The sequence below is a fragment of the Salmo salar genome, chromosome 09, assembly GCF_965601325.2.
Source record: "Salmo salar chromosome 09, fSalSal1, whole genome shotgun sequence".
Lineage (NCBI taxonomy): Eukaryota > Metazoa > Chordata > Actinopteri > Salmoniformes > Salmonidae > Salmo > Salmo salar.
In genome coordinates this window covers 83,368,157-83,385,852 of record NC_138299.1, presented here as the reverse complement: position 1 = coordinate 83,385,852, position 17,696 = coordinate 83,368,157, and the positions used below count along the sequence as shown (strand labels likewise).

General features: G+C 43.7%; 2 protein-coding genes across 5 annotated transcripts in view; one reads left to right on the top strand and one right to left on the bottom strand.

Moving 5' to 3' along the window:
• LOC106611982 (palladin) overlaps nucleotides 1-4,478 on the top strand; it is a 28,690-nt gene extending 24,212 nt beyond the window's left edge. For 2 of the 3 annotated variants that reach the window (XM_014212728.3, XM_014212726.3), the window contains exons 12-17: nucleotides 535-602; nucleotides 1,295-1,427; nucleotides 1,852-2,059; nucleotides 2,155-2,320; nucleotides 2,557-2,690; nucleotides 3,728-4,478. In XM_014212728.3, coding sequence (XP_014068203.3) covers nucleotides 535-602; nucleotides 1,295-1,427; nucleotides 1,852-2,059; nucleotides 2,155-2,320; nucleotides 2,557-2,690; nucleotides 3,728-3,855 — 837 coding nt within the window. In that variant the 3' untranslated portion in view covers nucleotides 3,856-4,478. The remainder of the gene's footprint in view (nucleotides 1-534; nucleotides 603-1,294; nucleotides 1,428-1,851; nucleotides 2,060-2,154; nucleotides 2,321-2,556; nucleotides 2,691-3,727) is intronic. The other variant, XM_082955998.1, reaches the window with a different exon arrangement.
• Nucleotides 4,226-15,353, bottom strand: hdac3 (Histone deacetylase 3). 2 transcript variants are annotated; one of them, NM_001279006.1, is given in 15 exon segments: nucleotides 4,226-5,244; nucleotides 10,829-10,986; nucleotides 11,118-11,197; nucleotides 11,270-11,328; nucleotides 11,472-11,561; nucleotides 11,838-11,902; nucleotides 11,995-12,068; nucleotides 12,420-12,500; nucleotides 13,105-13,238; nucleotides 13,346-13,401; nucleotides 13,517-13,573; nucleotides 13,730-13,811; nucleotides 14,022-14,164; nucleotides 14,412-14,494; nucleotides 14,994-15,141. In NM_001279006.1, coding segments are annotated over 15 exon segments (1,287 nt in total). In that variant the 5' UTR covers nucleotides 15,049-15,141; the 3' UTR covers nucleotides 4,226-5,174.
• Between the last annotated feature and the right edge of the window lie 2,343 nt (nucleotides 15,354-17,696).

The following is a 17,696-nucleotide window of genomic DNA, read 5'->3' as shown; positions in this document are numbered from 1 at the left end:
ACTAGTCCCCTGTCACTGTCCATCACCCCTGAATCCTCCTCACACAATGGGACTGGCCTCTGGCTCTGTCCTCGTCAGTCACAGGAGATAAGTCTACAGCCAATCCACAGCGCTCTTCAAAGAATGCAGCTAGAAATAGCAGGGGTGAAGATTGTGTTCCAAAGCAGCATGTTCCCAGGGATTTGTAGTGTAGGATGCTGGGAAGAGACCACCACACACACAGTACAACACATGTGCCCACACCACAGGTATAGCCCCTAGCCCTTTACATCCAACCATTCCCATTGACCTTGGCATAGTGTCATGTACTTAGAAAGATTAGAAATTCAGGTTATTTAAAAAGGTTGTTTCAAAGTAATGCATTTCAGGAGAAGATGCAGCCTTGAACCTAGACAACCTTTGTGGGTCAACTTTAGTGTTGGCTAGTGTAGAGGCAGAGATGAATCGCAGCTTATAAACAGTATAGGAATGGTTTTACACACAGACGGGTCCATTGCATACTTTTAATTCCCAAATCTCTGTCCTCTCTTGCAGCCAGAATCACCAGAGGGACGTAACACCGGAGGAATATGGTACCTTTCACCAACGGAGGGCAAAAGCATGTGCATAAATTGATAATGCATTACATATTGGTATACAGTTTTGCTGGTATGGAATGTGTTCTGCATTACATAATGAAGCTGTAGGTGATGAGAGGAGACCAGAAAGCGGGACGCAGTGCTCCACGTGAGGGTGAAGATCTGTGTGAATGAGGCTTGAGTTCTGGGATTGGGAGGCAGGTTGTCTGATCCGGTTTGGGTTTCCTGGCACTGCCGTGTGTTTGTGCCGTTTCCACCGTCTACCACGGGCTCCGGTTCCCCCCCGGCCATGCCGTAACGAGGACAATTATAGACCATGTACTGAGCGTGTTGACATGTCTCTCTGGCTGTGTGGCTTCCTCACTGGTATTTCCTGAGATTGCCTTGTCTTCCAATGATGTACTGTATGTAAAGGGCACATGCTGTGCTGCTTGAAGTGAGTTGGTTTAGGATCCATGGATGGACTTGTTGTTAATTTGCTTGTCAATGTTATGGGGTTTTCTGTACTGTTGTTCAGCATGAATGGTGATGCAGCACCATTCATTAGTTCAATTAGCTCTCTGAACCTGAAAAGATAAGTGAGCTCTGTTGTCTGCATAAGAACTCCCTCATTCAGCCATCAGAGCAGTTATGAAAGCTCCTTTGTTCCTATCCTCTCTCCTTTCGCTTTCTCGCTCTTTCATTCTCTCTCGCTCTTTCTTATTATTTTTTTCAAGGGGCAAACACCACTCTGGTACTGATGTCAACGAGGGCTCAGCCATCCAGGAGAAGTGCTATGCCCCGCGCTTCATCCAGGTCCCCCAGGACCTCACGGTGGAGGAGGGCAGGTTCTGTAGGATCGACTTCAAGGTACAGAACTGGATACGCTCTAATCAGTTTAGTAATGCATGTTGATAGCTGGGATCCATTTCCTATGTAGGAACTTATTGCTGAGGTATCTTCTGTAAAGACCTTGTTGAACTATGACACTGACTCATGCAACACTTTTATTCAAGTGTAATGAAAGCCTCTGGTGAAACCCAATAGCCCCTGTGAATAGAATAACCAGGTTGTAAAAGCTGCACTCTACTCCCTATCACCCCCCACTCTGGGCCCTTGCACTACGCCCCCTCATGACCCCCTAGTAGTCGACACTACAGTCCACACTCTCCCAGGGTCCTATTCATTAGCACACACCATATCAATTTATTTTCTTATTGGGCAAGTTCAGGTTGTCCCTCAATGTTCCAGTCAGTTTTTTTCCTAATGAATACACCTCTGGCTGTGCCTTCAGGTGGGGGGTCTGCCCACCCCAGACGTGGCCTGGTACCTGGATGGTAAAGCCATCCGTCCGGACGACTACCACAAGATGCTGGTGTGTGAGAAGGGCGTGCACTCCTTCATCATCGAGATCGTGACGGTGCATCACGCCGGAGTCTACGAGTGTATTGCCAGGAACCGCGCCGGGGAGAACCGCTTCTCCATGAAACTGGAGGTTATCGGTAAGGGCTGTTTTGACTACTGTCAAATGAATTCCCATCGCTTAGCATTGATGACACTGCTCCACCTTCACCCCAACCCTTCATCTCCTCTCCAGCCCAGGAGGTGCTTCGCCCCCCTACCTTCGTCCAGAAGATGCTGAACTCTCGTGCCTTGGAGGGGGACACAGTGAGGTTAGAGTCTAAGGTGGCTGCCTCCCCTCCACCAAAGCTCTTCTGGAAGAAGGACAAAGACATGCTACGCATTGACCCCACCAGAATGAGGTGGGTGGAACTTCAATTCCATCACTTTCAGGACATTTGTACAGCTTTTTTAGAAGGAGAAATACTCACAGTAGAGATTGTAATTTCTGTCCCTTAGCTGAGTAGAATATATCTGAAGTGTACATGTGCTAATTAGCTGATATAGCTTTGCTAGGTAATGTGAACCTCTTAGCTGAAAGTGAGAGGTTCTATTGATTCCATAAGAGGTTAACCCAGGCCTGATGTCTGTCTCCCAGCCTGTACCAGGACGGCACAGGAAGTCAATGCCTGCTCATTGAGAGGCTAGTCAAATCTGATGCAGGCTGGTACACACTGTCTGCCATCAATGAGGCCGGCATGTCCACCTGCAATGCCAGACTGGATGTAGGAAGTAAGTGGACCTTGTGCATTTGTGCGTGCGTGGTTTGAAGTTAAGCACAGACTAGTGTTCAGTTCAGAGGTAAATTGGCTGTTCCCTGTCCATGGTAGCTGTTTAGAATTCAACTCATAAACACCACAAAAGCTTTGGCTATCAACCTCCTGTGGCTCTACACAGCTGTCCTCATGCTGACATCTGCACTAGTGGGACAAGCAGGGATTACAGCCAAGACAGACAACGTAACCTTGCACTCAGAATGTCTGCTATGGCAGGGCAGTGAAATGGCACACTGCACTACTGTACTATGAATTACCAGTGTTGTACAATAACTTATGTACTGTAGCAGCAGGGGGAAATGTTCTGTTATTCAACATTCGTAGAACTTTCTCCTGTTAGAATGAAGCAGAGAGGCCTCTTTCTAGCTTGTGTTTCTCCAGTGTAAATGGAGGGTAATTCCCTGGAATGTATCCCTTGTCCCGCAAATGGTTGCCATGGCAGTGCAGGCTGATTAGAAACCCATAGCAGATATATTACTAGGGAAATGCGGGCCTGGCTGGCTATTGTATTTCCCCTCGATCACATAACATGCCATCTGTTATGCGGACTGAGAGCGGCCATGATGAAGTTAACTTCCATTCAGCCTAGCTCGCTGAAGTCGTCAAGTCTGTAATGGATCATGTACAGTAACATTTGGCCGTGCACTCTGCTGACCAGAAGGAAAGCTTGTCTTTCGACCCCCAAGGGTTGAATCTGTAACTGGAGCTGGGGCTTAATACATCTCTTATATAAGCTGTTATACCAGAGCGGTTTCTCTGGTTATTTTAGGAAACTCTCTTAGGATATCTACACATTCCTCCTCCTGTGGATTAGGAGATCCAACCATTTCTCAGAATGTTTAAAATAATAGGTTGGTAACATTTGACAACGACCGGCTTTATTTAAATGTTTTATTACCTGGCTCAAACACATTTCCTCTATTATTGCATTAGAGGTTCAAGGGTTCTATTCTGAATATATCCTGACCTTTTTATTCCATTCTGTCTCTGCAGCTCGCACCAACAAGCCTGCCCCCCCTACAGGCAAGCATTTTAAAGTCCCCCTACTCAGCCATCTCCCCATCCTGACTCCGGACCCCCCCCAGCACACGGCCCCCCTTTATGAGAGTGAGGAACTTTAGACGACACTAAACCAGCAGTATAATAACCTGTTGTACCCCTCTGCTTCACTTTATACTGGTCTATCAGTCAGTCTCTGTCCACTGAGGCAGTCATGTTGTCTGTCTGGGGGAGGAAATTAAAATCAGATACCCACAGTGCCTCAGTCTCAACCCAGGACACCTCACCAGTCCCTGCATTTGTCAAACACTTTAGTTTGAGTCCTTCTGGGGTTTTTTTTAATCAAGGGTGGCCTGGTCAGATGGTTTCCTCAACATCATCCTCTAGTATGGTGAAGCTTACCTGGCCCGAGCACAGACCTTTGTCAAATGCTGTCTCTGTGGTTTGCTGTTCTAGTTGATAATGAATCATGTATTGTCTCCAGACATGTAACTCTTTTGAAGTTCCTTTATGAAAAGCAGCATTTTTATGACTGCTGCTTCAATTGACACTTTCTGGTTTTAAAGGTACAATTATTTTAATGTATAAACTATTTATTGGACAATTCTGAAATGTAAATGGTTGCCTTCACCCAAATTTACAACAACCTCGGTCTGATTCTGACCATAGAAAAACATTTTGTGAAGTCTTATGTACCGTGTATGTGAAATTGAATGAATGCGTAATAAAGTTTTACTGACCTTAACATAGGTGGTCTCATTTCAAAATATAAATGGCAAATTGAGTTCTTTATAGATGGGAAGCATTGTAGCATGCAGTTTTTCATGAAGAAAAAGAAAATCAAAACATTTTTACTTGTTATGCAGATGACCGCCGTGTGCGAAGTGAAAACTGGTAAATATAAGACCCAGGTCCCTTTTGACAAAGCACCTAGCAACCACAGGAAGTCAAAGCCCTTTGGACCAAGGTGAAGTCTCTTCATCCTGTGCTGATAAGGCCCAGACATTTCATACACAATCATGCCCTCTGTTATACTGTTTATCTGGCTGTATTGGGCCCCTCTAGGATGTCTTCTGGTGAATCGACTCATCACACACTGCTGCTACTGTTTATCCTGTTGCCTAGTCATATGTACCCCTGCACATCGACTGCGTACTGGTACCCTGTGTATATAGCTGTTATCGTTACTCATTGTGTAAGTAAGTATTTCACTGTTAGTCTACTAAATGTGAGGAATAACATTTGAAGTGCTTGACAATGTCCTCTCCATACTCAATGGACAGTTAAAAAAAAAAAAACGAATAAATTGTGGTAGTGTCTCGCTCTGAGTATAGTATGTCCATTTGTTGGGGAAAAGTTTAGTCAACGCTGACTGCAGCCTTGATGGTTTCCCAATAATATCATGAGCGACCAGAGGGGAAAAAGTCTGACATCTGAGCGTTCAGATCTCCACATCGCTCTCCTTGTCATTGTCATGGTCACCATCGTAGAACTCATTGGCTGCCTCTGGCCTGTAAAGAGAACAAGCTATTTAGTTCCAGACTATCCCACACCATACTAATGTCAGTTAGTTACTATATACACGTAGACTAAGGCTGGGATTCAATCCAATCGTGTTGTCGGCGATGTGCGTGCAGACACCACATCCACGGTAAATGCTGCATTTGTCGGCGCAATCGGATTGAATCCTGTCCTTGGTCCTATTGATTCCTTTAACGTGTGTCACAGAGCTGGGACGATAAAACAAGTTACATTGCCTTCCTCTTACCGAGGCATTTTGCTACACAACACTCCTGTAGATTGTTCTAAAACAAATACTTGGTCAACAGTAATGGGCTTTGCATTATGTTGATTCCTGCTATGAAAGTATCTGCCTGTTTCGCTGTTGGCCGCTGTGTGAGATGCATTCTGAGAGCACAAGCACATGTAGGCCATCATTGTAAATAAACATTTGTTCTCAAATGACTTGCCTAGTTAAATAAATTAAGAAAATGACCGTTGCTCAAACTGCTATTGTGGGAAAAAGTTAAGCGACTACTGTTCTAGCTACAGAGAGGAAAGTCACAGCTTTCTGTATAATTTCTCACCTCTTGCTATTGAGTTCATAACACCACTTTAGAACTGCAGTGGGCTGTGGTTTTGATGTGCCCGCAGAGAGCAATTTGCAGTGAATTGGCCTACAAATCAGCTGGGCTAGACAATCTGTACCCTCTCTAAAATGATCAGCCGCCGTTGTTGATTACCAGTCTGTTCAACCTCTCGTATCGTCTGAGATTCCTAAAGATTGGAAAGCTGCCGCGGTCATCCCCCTCTTCAAAAGGGGGTGACACTCTAGACCCAAATTGTTACAGACCCATATCCATCCTGCCCTGCCTTTCTAAAGTCTTCGAAAGCCAAGTGAACAAACAGATCACTGACCATTTAGAATCCCACCGTACCTTCGTCGCTATGCAATCTGGTTTCCGAGCTGGTCACGGGTGCACCTCAGCCACGCTCAAGGTACTAAACGATGTCATAACCGCCATCGATAAAAGACAGTACTGTGCAGCCGTCTTCATCGACCTTGCCAAGGCTTTCGACTTTGTCAATCACCGTATTCTTATCGGCAGACTCAACAGCCTTGGTTTCTCAAATGACTGCCTCGCCTGGTTCACCAACTACTTCTCAGAGAGTTCAGCGTGTCAAATCGGAGGGCCTGTTGTCCGGACCTCTGTCAGTCTATGGGGGTACCACAGGGTTCAATTCTCGGGCCGAATCTTCTCTGTATATATCAACGATGTCGCTCTTGCTGCGGGTGATTCCTTGATCCACCTCTACGACACCATTCTGTATACATCTGGCCCTTCTTTGGACACTGTGTTAAACTTAAAAACAAGCTTCAATGCCATACAACACTCCTTCCGTGGCCTCTAACTGCTCTTAAATGCTAGAAAAACTAAATGGATGCTCTTCAAACAATCGCTGCCCGCCCGCCCAGCATCACTACTCTGGACGGATTTGACTTAGGTATTTGTAGTTGTCCACATTCTAGGTGTCTGGCTAGACTGTGAACTCTCCTTCCAGACTCATTAAGCATCTCCAATCCAAAATTAAATATAGAGTCGGCTTCCTATTTCGCAAATAAAGCCTCCACTCACGCTGCCAAACATACCCTCGTAAAACTGACTATTCTACCGATCCTCGACTTCGGCCATGTCATTTACAAAATAGCCTCCAACACTCTACTCAGCAAACTGGATGCAGTCTATCACAGTGCCATCCGTTTTGTCACCAAAGCCCCATATACTACCCACTACTGCAACCTGTATGCTCTCGTCGGCTGGCCCTCGCTACAACTGAAGTCGGAAGTTTACATACACCTTAGACAAATAAAATCCAATTTATTTGTCACATACACATGGTTAGCAGGTGTTAATGCAAGTGTAGCGAAATGCTTGTGCTTCTAGTTCCGACCATGCAGTAATATCTAACAAGTAATATAACCTAACTATTTCACAACAACTACCTTATACACACCAGTGTAAAGGAATGAATAAGAACATGTACATACAAATATATAAATGAGTGATGGCCGAACGGCATAGGCAAGATGCAGTAGATGGTATAGAGTACATTATATACATATAAGATGAGTAATGTAGTGTATGTAAACATTATATAAAGTGGCATTGTTTAAAGTGGCTAGTGATACATTTAATTACATCAAGATGGCAAGATGCAGTAGATGGTATAGCGTACAGTATATACATATGAGATGAGCAATGTAGGGTACGTAAACATTATATAATATAAAGTGGCTAGTGATTACATCAATTTTACCATTATTAAAGTGGCTAGAGTTGAGTCAGTATGTTGGTAGCAGCCACTCAATGTTAGTGATGGCTGTTTAATAGTCTGATGGCCTTGAGATAGAAGCTGTTTTTCAGTCTCTCGGTCCCCGCTTTGATGCACCTGTACTGACCTCGCCTTCTGGATGATAGCGGGTGAACAGGCAGTGGCTCGGGTGGTTGTTGTTCTTGATGATCTTTTTGGCGTTCCTGTGACAGCGGGTGGTGTCCTGGAGGGCAGGTAGTTTGCACCCGGTGATGCGTTGTGCAGACCTCACTACCTTCTGGTTATGGGCGGAGCAGCTGTCATATCAGGCGGTGATACAGCCCGACAGGATGCTCTCGATTGTGCATGTGTAAAAGTTTGAGTGTTTTTGGTGACAAGCCAAATTTCTTCAGCCTACTGAGGTTGAAGAGGCGCTGCTGCGCCTTCTTCACCACGCTGTGTGGGTGGACCATTTCAGTTTGTCCGTGATGTGTACGCCGAGGAACTTAAAAAAAACTCTCCACCACTGTCCCGTCAATGTAGATAGGGGGCTGCTCCCTCTGCTGTTTCCTAAACTCAGTTTTTCCACAATTCCTGACATTTAATCCTAGTAAAAATTCCCTGTTTTAGGTCAGTTAGGATCACCAATTTATTTTAAGAATATGAAATGTCAGAATAAAAGTAGAGAATGATTTCAGGTTTTATATCTTTCATCACATTCCCAGTGGGTCAGAAGTTGACATCCACTCAATTAGTATTTGGTAGCATTGCCTTTAAATTGTGTCAAACGTTTTAGATATCAGGAAGCTTGTGGAAGGCTAAGTTGGTTGAATTTTGGCCCATTCCTCCTGACAGAGCTGGTGTAACTGAGTCAGGTTTGTAGGCCTCCTTGCTCACATACGCTTTTTCAGTTCCGCCCACAAACTTTCTATCGGATTGAGGTCAGGGCTTTGTGATGGCCACTCCAATACCTTGATTTTGTTGTCCTAAAGCCATTTTGCCACAACTTTGGGAGTATGCCTGGGGTCATTGTCCATTTGGAAGACACATTTGCAACCAAGATTTAACTTCCTGACTGATGTCTTGAGATGTTGCTTCAATATATTCACATAATTTTTCTTCCTCATGATGCCATCTATTTTGGGAAGTGCACCAGTCCCTCCTGCAGCAAAGCACCCCCACAACATGATGCTGCCACCCCCATGCTTCACGGTTGGGATGGTGTTCTTCGGCTTGCAAGCTTCCCTCTTTCCTCCAAACATAACGATGGTCATCATGGCCAAACAGTTTTATTTTTGTTTCATCAGACCAGAGGACATTTCTCCAAAAAGTACAATCTTTGTCCCCATGTGCAGTTGCAAACCGTAGTCTGGCTTTTTTATGGCGGTTTTGGAGCAGTGGCTTCTTCCTTGCTGAGCGGCCTTTCAGGTTATGTCGATATCGGACTCATTTTACTGTGGATATAGATACTTTTGTACCGGTTTCCTCCAGCATCTTCACATGGTCCTTTGCTGATGTTCTGGGATTGATTTGCACTTGTCGCACCAAAGTACGTTCATCTCCAGGAGACAGAACGCATCTCCTTCCTGAGCGGTATGACGGCTGCGTGGTCCCATGGTGTTTATACTTGCATACTATTGTTTGTACAGACGAACATGGTATTTTAAGGTGTTTGGAAATTGCTCCCAAGGATGAACCAGACTTGTGGAGGTCTACAATTTTTTTTCTGGGGTCTTGGCTGATTTCTTTTGATTTTCCCATGATTTTAAGCAAAGAGGCACTGAGTTTGAAGGTAGGCCTTGAAATACGTCCACAGGTACACCTCCAGTTGACTCAAATTATGTCAATTAGCCTTTCAGAAGCTTCTAAAGCCGTGACATCATTTTCTGGAATTTTCCAAGCTGTTTAAAGGCACAGTCAACTTAGTGTAATGTAAACTTCTGACCCACTGGAATTGTGATTCAGTGAATTATAAGTGAAATAATCTGTTTGTAAACAATTGTTGGAAAAATTACTTGTCATGCACAAAGTAGATGTCTTAACCGTCTTGCCAAAACTATAGTTTGTTAACAAGAAATTTGTGGAGTGGTTGAAAAACAAGTTAATAACTCCAACCTAAGTGTATGTAAACTTCCGACTTCAACTGTACATATTTGTCGCCAAACCCACTGGCTCCAGGTCATCTATAAGTCTTTGCTAGGTATAGCTTCGCCTTATCTCAGCTCACTGGTCACCATAGCAACACCCACACGTAGCACGCGCTCCAGCAGGTATATTTCACTGGTCATCCCCAAAGCCAATACCTACTTTGGCCGCCTTTCCTTCCAGTTCTCTGCTGCCAATGACTGGAACGAATTGCAAAAATCGCTGAAGTTGGAGACTTATAGCTCCCTCACTAACTTTAAGCATCAGCTATCTGTGTAGCTTACCGATCGCTGCAGCTGTACATAGCCTAACTACCTACCACAACCCCATATTGTTTTTATTTACTTTTTTTGCACATCTATCACTCCAGTGTTAATTTGCTAAATTGTAATACTTCGCTACTATGGCCTATTTATTGCCTTACCTCCTTACTCCATTTGCACACACTGTATATAGATTTTTCTATTGTGTTATTGACTGTACGTTTGTTAATCCCATGAGTAACTCTGTGTTGTTGTTTTTGTCGCACTGCTTTGCTTTATCTTGGCCAGGTCGCAGTTGTTAATGAGAACTTGTTCTCAACTGGCCTACCTGGTTAAATAAAGGTGAAATTATTTTTATTTTAAAAAATTAACAGGTAGCCAAGGCCTAGCGCTGGAACGTTTGTAGGACATTAGCCTACATTTACTGATAGAGTATTCAACTAGCCTACATAGCAACAATCATATTTAGAGTTAGCAATCTAGTGTTTTGAGTTCCCACTTCCTTAGGTGGTGAGTAATATTGCCAATATGCACAAGGATTTAGCAAATTCTCTGAAGTGTCATAAATAAAATCTAGATCCTATTTTGACAGGTTGCACATCAATCATGTATTGTTTAGATTTTAAAAAATGTACTTTTTTAATCATAGGCTACCATCTCAGTTTTCTTACTTGGCACTGGAATTGATTTTGTTTGCTAGAGACCTGCAACTGTCCATAAAAATAAAAAAATATTGCGTAAAAGTTATATTTATCACAATCTGACTTTGACTTTGTCCATATTTGTCAAAAAAAAAATGTACGTTTATTGCGATATGAATTGTTTTTCCCCATACTGCCCGGCTCTAGCGTCACATATGGCAGTGTGTGTTGACCTGGAATAGTTGTCCTCTGAGCCCCTCTCATCTGGGTCTCCCTCGTCAGTGCGCTCGTAGCTCAGGATGTCCGAGGGCACGTCGTGGATCTGGACACTGGGGGAGTGGTTCAACATCTTCAAGTTCTCAAAGACCGTTGAACGGATCTGCTCCAGGTACTAAACAAGCACAAGATGGAGATAAATGACTTACACCATGGAGAGAATTCTGTTTGAATTGTTAAACAGTATGTAGACTGTGGTTCAGAAAGAGAGAGGGAGAACCGCATGCTGTATGTCCTCAAACTGACCTGTCGGGAGTTCTGGTTCTCTATCCTGGTGCTGACGTCTGGGTGGAGTGTGAAGTCTGGAGCAAAATACTCAAAGTACTCTGAAGGGGTGAGGAGAAAAAAATTAGCAAATGGAAAAACAGTGGCAGAAGAGCTTAGGCTTGCTCGCTTACCGCTATAGGGCAGCTCATCACTAATTGGCTCATCAACCAGGAGGGAGGTCTCATAGGTCCTGGAATAGAAGAGCAACAGAGTTCATTCTTAAGTGGTTCCATATACACTGTGAGAATGTTCTCCTGGTCTCCATCAAAAACAACTGTCACCTAATCTCCCCACTATAGTTCAGTTACAGCACTGAGAGAAATGAGCCCTCACCAGCATCTGGCCACGTTGCGTACTGTGTACCCTCCTCCTCCCAGTACCAGCAGGGGAATCCTGAAGCTCTTCACAAACTCCACACACTCCCTATAGAAAACATGTACCCTGGGTGAGAGAGTTTACCATAACCTGGCTCCTGTGTTAAATTGGTACAGGATTGGTTTTCTTTAATCCCTTAAATTTGTTCTCCTACCAACAGGTGGCAGTGCATCCTCATAATATAGAGTACATTGAAATCCATCCTCCAAACATGTATCCTTATCTCTATTAAGACACCCATAAAGCTGTATTCAAAGGCCATTTAAGACTGATTTAAGTGTTGGTGAGGGTTATAATGTATTATTTATTGAGCAAGACACCTACCCATGGCCTCGTATACTGAGGTTGAAGCACCCTAATCTGTCACAGCCCAGAGAGTCAGCCCCACACTGTCAATGACAAGAGGTGCATGTGAGTCCCATACTCAATACCACAATTCATGCAAAATACCACTGATGATCTCTGGCTGCCAAATTATCACCTGAAGAACGATACAGGTTGGCTGGTAGAAGTCCACCACTTGCTTGATGACTGGCTGAAAGAGTTGCCTGTAGCCTAAAACAGAGTGATATAATGTTAAGGTATTGGACACATGGAAGAAAATTCATCCTTTCAATAATTTTTGATATTGACAAAGTGATATAATTGATCCCCTATCAAAAATAAGGAAACGTCTGTTGTTGGATTGTTGGATATTATCCTGCATACTATCAGACCTTCTGAACTGTAACAGCCATCAGATAGATGTAAATAGTTTAGAGTGCATGTAAACTACCAGTCAGGCAGCATAACATCTTATAATAGCACTCCCCAGAGACATCTCAATGGCCTCAGTCTAATAGCACTATCAGAGTGGAGCGCCAGAGAGCCAGCCTGAGTGGGAGATCCAGGAAGGACACTACTCACTCTGGTCATCGATCCCATCCCGGAGAGGCACGTTTAGGCAATAGTACCGGCCACTCTCAGCCCCTACCTCATACATGTCACCTATGGGACAAAACAGACAACATTTGTTTAAACAAAGAATAAGCTCATTAAGACAACCTCTATTGTCCCATAGAGATATTCAATAATTTTGTAATTAAGACAAACTCAAATCAAATGTTATTGGTCACATACACATGGTTAGCAGATGTTAATGCGAGTGTAGCGAAATGCTTGTGCTTCTAGTTCCGACAGCGCAGTAATATCTAACAAGTAATCTAACAATTCCACAAATACCTAATACACACAAATCTAAAGGAGTGAATGAGAATATGTACATATAAGTATATGGATGAGCGATGGCCGAGCAGCATAGGCAAGGTGCAGTAGATGGTATAAAATACAGTATATACATGTGATATGAGCAATGTAAGATGTGTAAACATGATTAAAGTGGCATTATTTAAAGTGCCATTGTTTAAAGTGACTAGTGATCCATTTATTAAAGTGGCCAGTGATTGAGTCTCAATGTAGGCAGCAGCCTCTCTGAGTTAGTGATTGCTGTTTAGCAGTCTGATGGCCTTGAGATAGAAGCTGTTTTTCAATCTCTCTGTCCCAACTGTATCTGTATTTCTGGTTTTAACAGTTTTAATATGGCTCGTCTTACCTGTCCCTGGAAAGAAGTAGTTCCCGTACTTGTGGAAGGATACAGTCATGACCCGATCAGTCAGGTAGAAGGCTTCCTGCACCCCATCACCATGGTGAATGTCAATGTCTATGTACAACACACGCGGGTGGTACCTAAAGGGACATTTACATTATTAGTTGTTAGAGATCCTTAGCGGGACGTGAACCCACAAAATGGACAAAAACATAATAAAAAGACTGTAGGGGTGCTTTGCTCTTACTTCAGAAGCTCTAGTATACTGATGACAATGTCATTCACATAGCAAAATCCAGAGGCCTGAAAACCAAAACAAATGAAATCATGATATCATAGAGCTGTACATAGGCAGGTGACCAGAGGCCGTAGAAATAAATTGTCTTGACAAAGAAACAAAATGTTGCCTAATTCTTACCTCAAATTTCTTAGCATGATGAAGACCCCCGGCCCAGTTGATGGCGATGTCACATATCTGCAAAGCAACGGTCCCGATCATTGATCAAATCTAAATCTGGTCAACAATTTACCTGGCTGTATAAATTGCTGAATGGGTCTTAATAAATATGTCCGAGCCGTAAATAGAATACATTAATAACAGAAAATAAGATGAGTTTGCTGGGGGGCATACCTTGTGGTTTAGCTGTGTTGCTCCCTGTAGAGATGCTCCTGTATACCTGGAGCAGAACTCAAACAGGCCTGGGAATACAGGGCTGACAGAGGACACGTTACCTTTATACAAGCCACATAGATAGATCAACAGCTGCACATTACACTGATCATAATATTACATGAGTCAAAAGAACATTCTGCACTTTGACAAATATGTATTTCACACAAAAGATCTTAGTCACATGAATCCAAATATACGCCAGGGAGTAATGTAAGCTAATACATTATAGAAGATGATAAGACATTCTCACCAGTCATCCCCAACATTAAAGGTGTTGAGACTCTTTGTGAAACCCTGCATATTGTTGGGGCTGACCTTCTGCAGAAAGTCAATGTAATCTTCTGAGTGGAATCGGCACATGTCATGTTGTGAGGCTTTGTATGGTTTGAAAACCTGTGAAACAAGGACCATTCAAATTAACATGGTGTCAAGAAGGACATGAACTTGTCTGGTTTAATCAGGGCCTATTCATTTAGCTGATTATGTTGCAAAACGTTTCTTAAACGAAGCAAACAGACATAAACGGGGAGGGACCTACCTGAATTTGGCCAATAGAAACCCTTGTTTTAGTTGCAAAACTGTTTGGACTAATGATTACATCCCCAACCTTTTCAGCATGTTTATCATCAGCAGGACTTACCTGCATCTTTTTGTAGAGGCCATAGTGCAAAACAAGGCTGTGCGTCAGCGAGAGACGATGGGGTTTCATAGGGTGACCAGCACCTTGATAAGGAAAGGAAAACATGTGTCCGTTGATTGTCCTCTCATATGCAGTTATCAATGTCCTGATTTCTCTGTGGGTCTTCTGCGTGATGCTATCATTTATAACATGCCAGCTAAATAGCTGTAGAATAAAGAAACTCTTGAAAACACACGACTAATAGCTAGTAACGTTAGCGAGTTCAATTCACCTGATTGCTAGCAGAAATAAGAATCTAATACTAAAGTTAGCTATCGAGCTAATCACAAATTGAAGAGGAAATAGTAGGTAGCCTAGCGGTTAAGAGCGTTGGGCCAGTTACCGAAAGGTCGCTGGTTCGAATCCCCGAGTTGACTAGCTGAAAAATCATTCAATATGTCATTGAACACTTAACTCTAATTACTCCTGTAAATCGCTCTGGATACGAGCGTCTGCTAAATAACAACAATTTAAATAGTTAGCTAGCCGGCTTCTTAACATGCTAATCTGCTTCGTGCCTTTTGTAACCAAAATGAATCTTACCATAATGAAAGTTCCCCACATCCGGATCATAAAAATATGCTGTTCTGTTGGACATTGCAAAAGAGACTTCTTGCTTTTTCTACCGTTCGCTGGGTATTTGTTCGCTACTGTAAATGTATCTTTCCTTCATTTAGAAAGTAGTCGCCATTGTAAACAGCGAGTAAAACATACGTCATTGTCCAGCGACAAGCGAAGGGGGCGGGCAAAGACAGTACCAAAGATTATGTATAGTGTACCCGATTTGCCACCAATCACCCCATTAAAAGGTGGAAACATTTTACCAATCACACAATTCATATGGTGAATGTGGTACGCGTTACCTTTGAATAGTGATTCAGAACCACACATTGTACTGTGTGATACGCGACATTTTCAATGGTGATTTTAACTAAGACTGAGTGCGCATGTTCGCCATAGAAGCCAACCCCAAAACCTTTCCCGGGAGTTTGTGTGATTGGTAAGATGATTCCACCTTTTAATGGGGTGATTGGTGGCTAATCGGGTGAATATCCGCCCTAACAATGGGAGTCGTTGACCACAAAGCGGCACAGCGGGCTGTCTAGCGCCCACCTATGCATTCTTTGGATTGGAGGAATTGTATTTTTGTAACAAAACATATTTAACTAGGCAAGTCAGTTAACCTCTACAGGATCGGTGGGTTCCCCGCTGGAGGTTGAGCTAACGTAGGCTAATGCGATTAGCATGAGGTTGTAAGTAACAAGAACATTTCCCAGGACATAGACATATCTGATATTGGCAGAAAGCTTACATTCTTGTTAATCTAACTGCACTGTCCAATTTACAGTAGCTATTACAGTGAAAGACTTACATGCTATTGTTTGAGGAGAGTGAACTTAAACATGTATTAATAAACCAATTAGGCACATTTGGGCAGTCTTGATACAACATTTTGAACAGAAACGCAATGGTTCATTGGATCAGTCCAATAAATTGTAAAATACACTGCTGCCATCTAGTGGCCAAAATCTAAATTGCGCCTGGGCTGGAATAATACATTATGGCCATTCTCTTACATTTCAAAGATGATGGTACATCTTTGTATTATCTTTTACCAGATCTAATGTGTTATATTCTCCTACATATATTTCACATTTCCACAAACTTCAGTGTTTCCTTTCAAATGGTACCAATAATATGCATATCCTTGCTTCAGGGCCTGAGCTACAGGCGAAAATTGAAAAAAAGGGCTAATCCTTAAGAACAAATTCTTATTTACAATGACGGCCAAACCCGGACGACGGGCCAATTGTGCGCCGCCCTATGGGACTCCCAATCACGGCCGGTTGTGATACAGCCTGGATTCGAATCAGGGTGTCTGTAGTGACGCCTCTAGCACTGAGATGCAGTGCCTTAGACTGCTGCGCCACTAGGGAGCCCAATCAACCAATCAAATGTATTTATAAAGCCCTTTTTACATCAGCAGATGTCACAAAGTGCTATACAGAAACCCAGCCTAAAACTCCAAACAGCAAGCAATGTAGAAGCATAGTGACTAGGGAAAAATCCCTAGAAAGGCAGGAACCTAGGAAGAAACCTAGAGAGGAACCAGGCTGAGGGGTGGCCAGTCATCTTCTGGCTGAGATTATAAGAGTACATGGCCATTAAGGCCAGATTGTTCTTCAAGATGTTCAAACGTTCATAGATGACCAGCAGGGTCAAATAATAATCACAGTGGTTGTACAGGGTGCAACAGGTCAGTACCTCAGGAGTAAATGTCAGTTGGTTTATCATAGCTGAGCATTCAGAGGTCGAAACAGCAGGTGCGGTAGAGAGAGAGAGGGTTGAAAACAGCAGGTCAGGGACAAGGTATCCCGTCTGGTGAAACAGGTCAGGGTTCCATAGCCGCAGGCAGAACAGTTGAAACTGGAGCAGCAGCACAACCAGGTGGAATGGGGGCAGCCAGGAGTCATCAGGCCAGGTAGTCCTGAGGCTCAGATCCTCCGGGAGAGGAGGAAGAAAGGGAGAGTGAGAGAATTAGAGGGAACATACTTAAATTCACACAGGACACCAGATAAGACAGGAGAATTACACCAGATATAACACTGACCCTAGCCCCCCGGCTCATAAACTATTGCAGCATAGATATTGAAGGCTGAGACAGGGTTGGGTCGGGGGACACTGTGGCCCCTTCCGACGATACCCCCAGACAGGGCCAAGCAGACAGGATATAATCCCATCCCCCACACCACTAGAGGGATATCAACAGACAACCAATTTACTACCCTGAGACAAGGCTGAGTTTAGCCCACAAAGATCTCCTCCACAGCACAAGGACGAGGGGGCGCAAAACCGGACAGGAAGATCACGTCTGTGACTCAACCCACTCAAGTGACGCACCCCTCCTAGGGACGGCATGGAAGAGCACTAGTAAGCCAGTGACTCAGCCCCCGTAATAGGGTCAGAGGCCGAGAATCCCTGTGGAGAGAAGGGAGCTGGCCAGGCAGAGACAGCAAGGGCGGTTTGTTGCTCCAGTACCTTGCCGTTTACCTTCGCACCCCTGGGCCAGACTACACGCAATCATAGGACCTACTGAAGAGATGAGTCTTCAGTAAAGACTTAAAGGTCGAGACCGAGTGTACGTCTCTCACATGGATTGGCAGACAGTTCCATAAAAATGTTGATCTATAGGGGAAAGCCCTGCCTCCAGCTGTTTACTTAGAAATTCTAGGGACAATAAGGAGG

Bases quoted from the DNA above. Each gene is read 5' to 3' on its own strand.
- hdac3 (XM_082955483.1), bottom strand. From the start codon at position 14,434: ATGGCCTCTACAAAAAGATGCAG. The intron at 13,831-14,021 runs GTGAGAATGTCT...GCTTGTATAAAG, and splicing joins TTTAATGTTGGGGATGACTG to GTAACGTGTCCTCTGTCAGC. The intron at 11,329-11,471 runs GTGAGGGCTCAT...CTTCTATTCCAG, and splicing joins CGCAACGTGGCCAGATGCTG to GACCTATGAGACCTCCCTCC.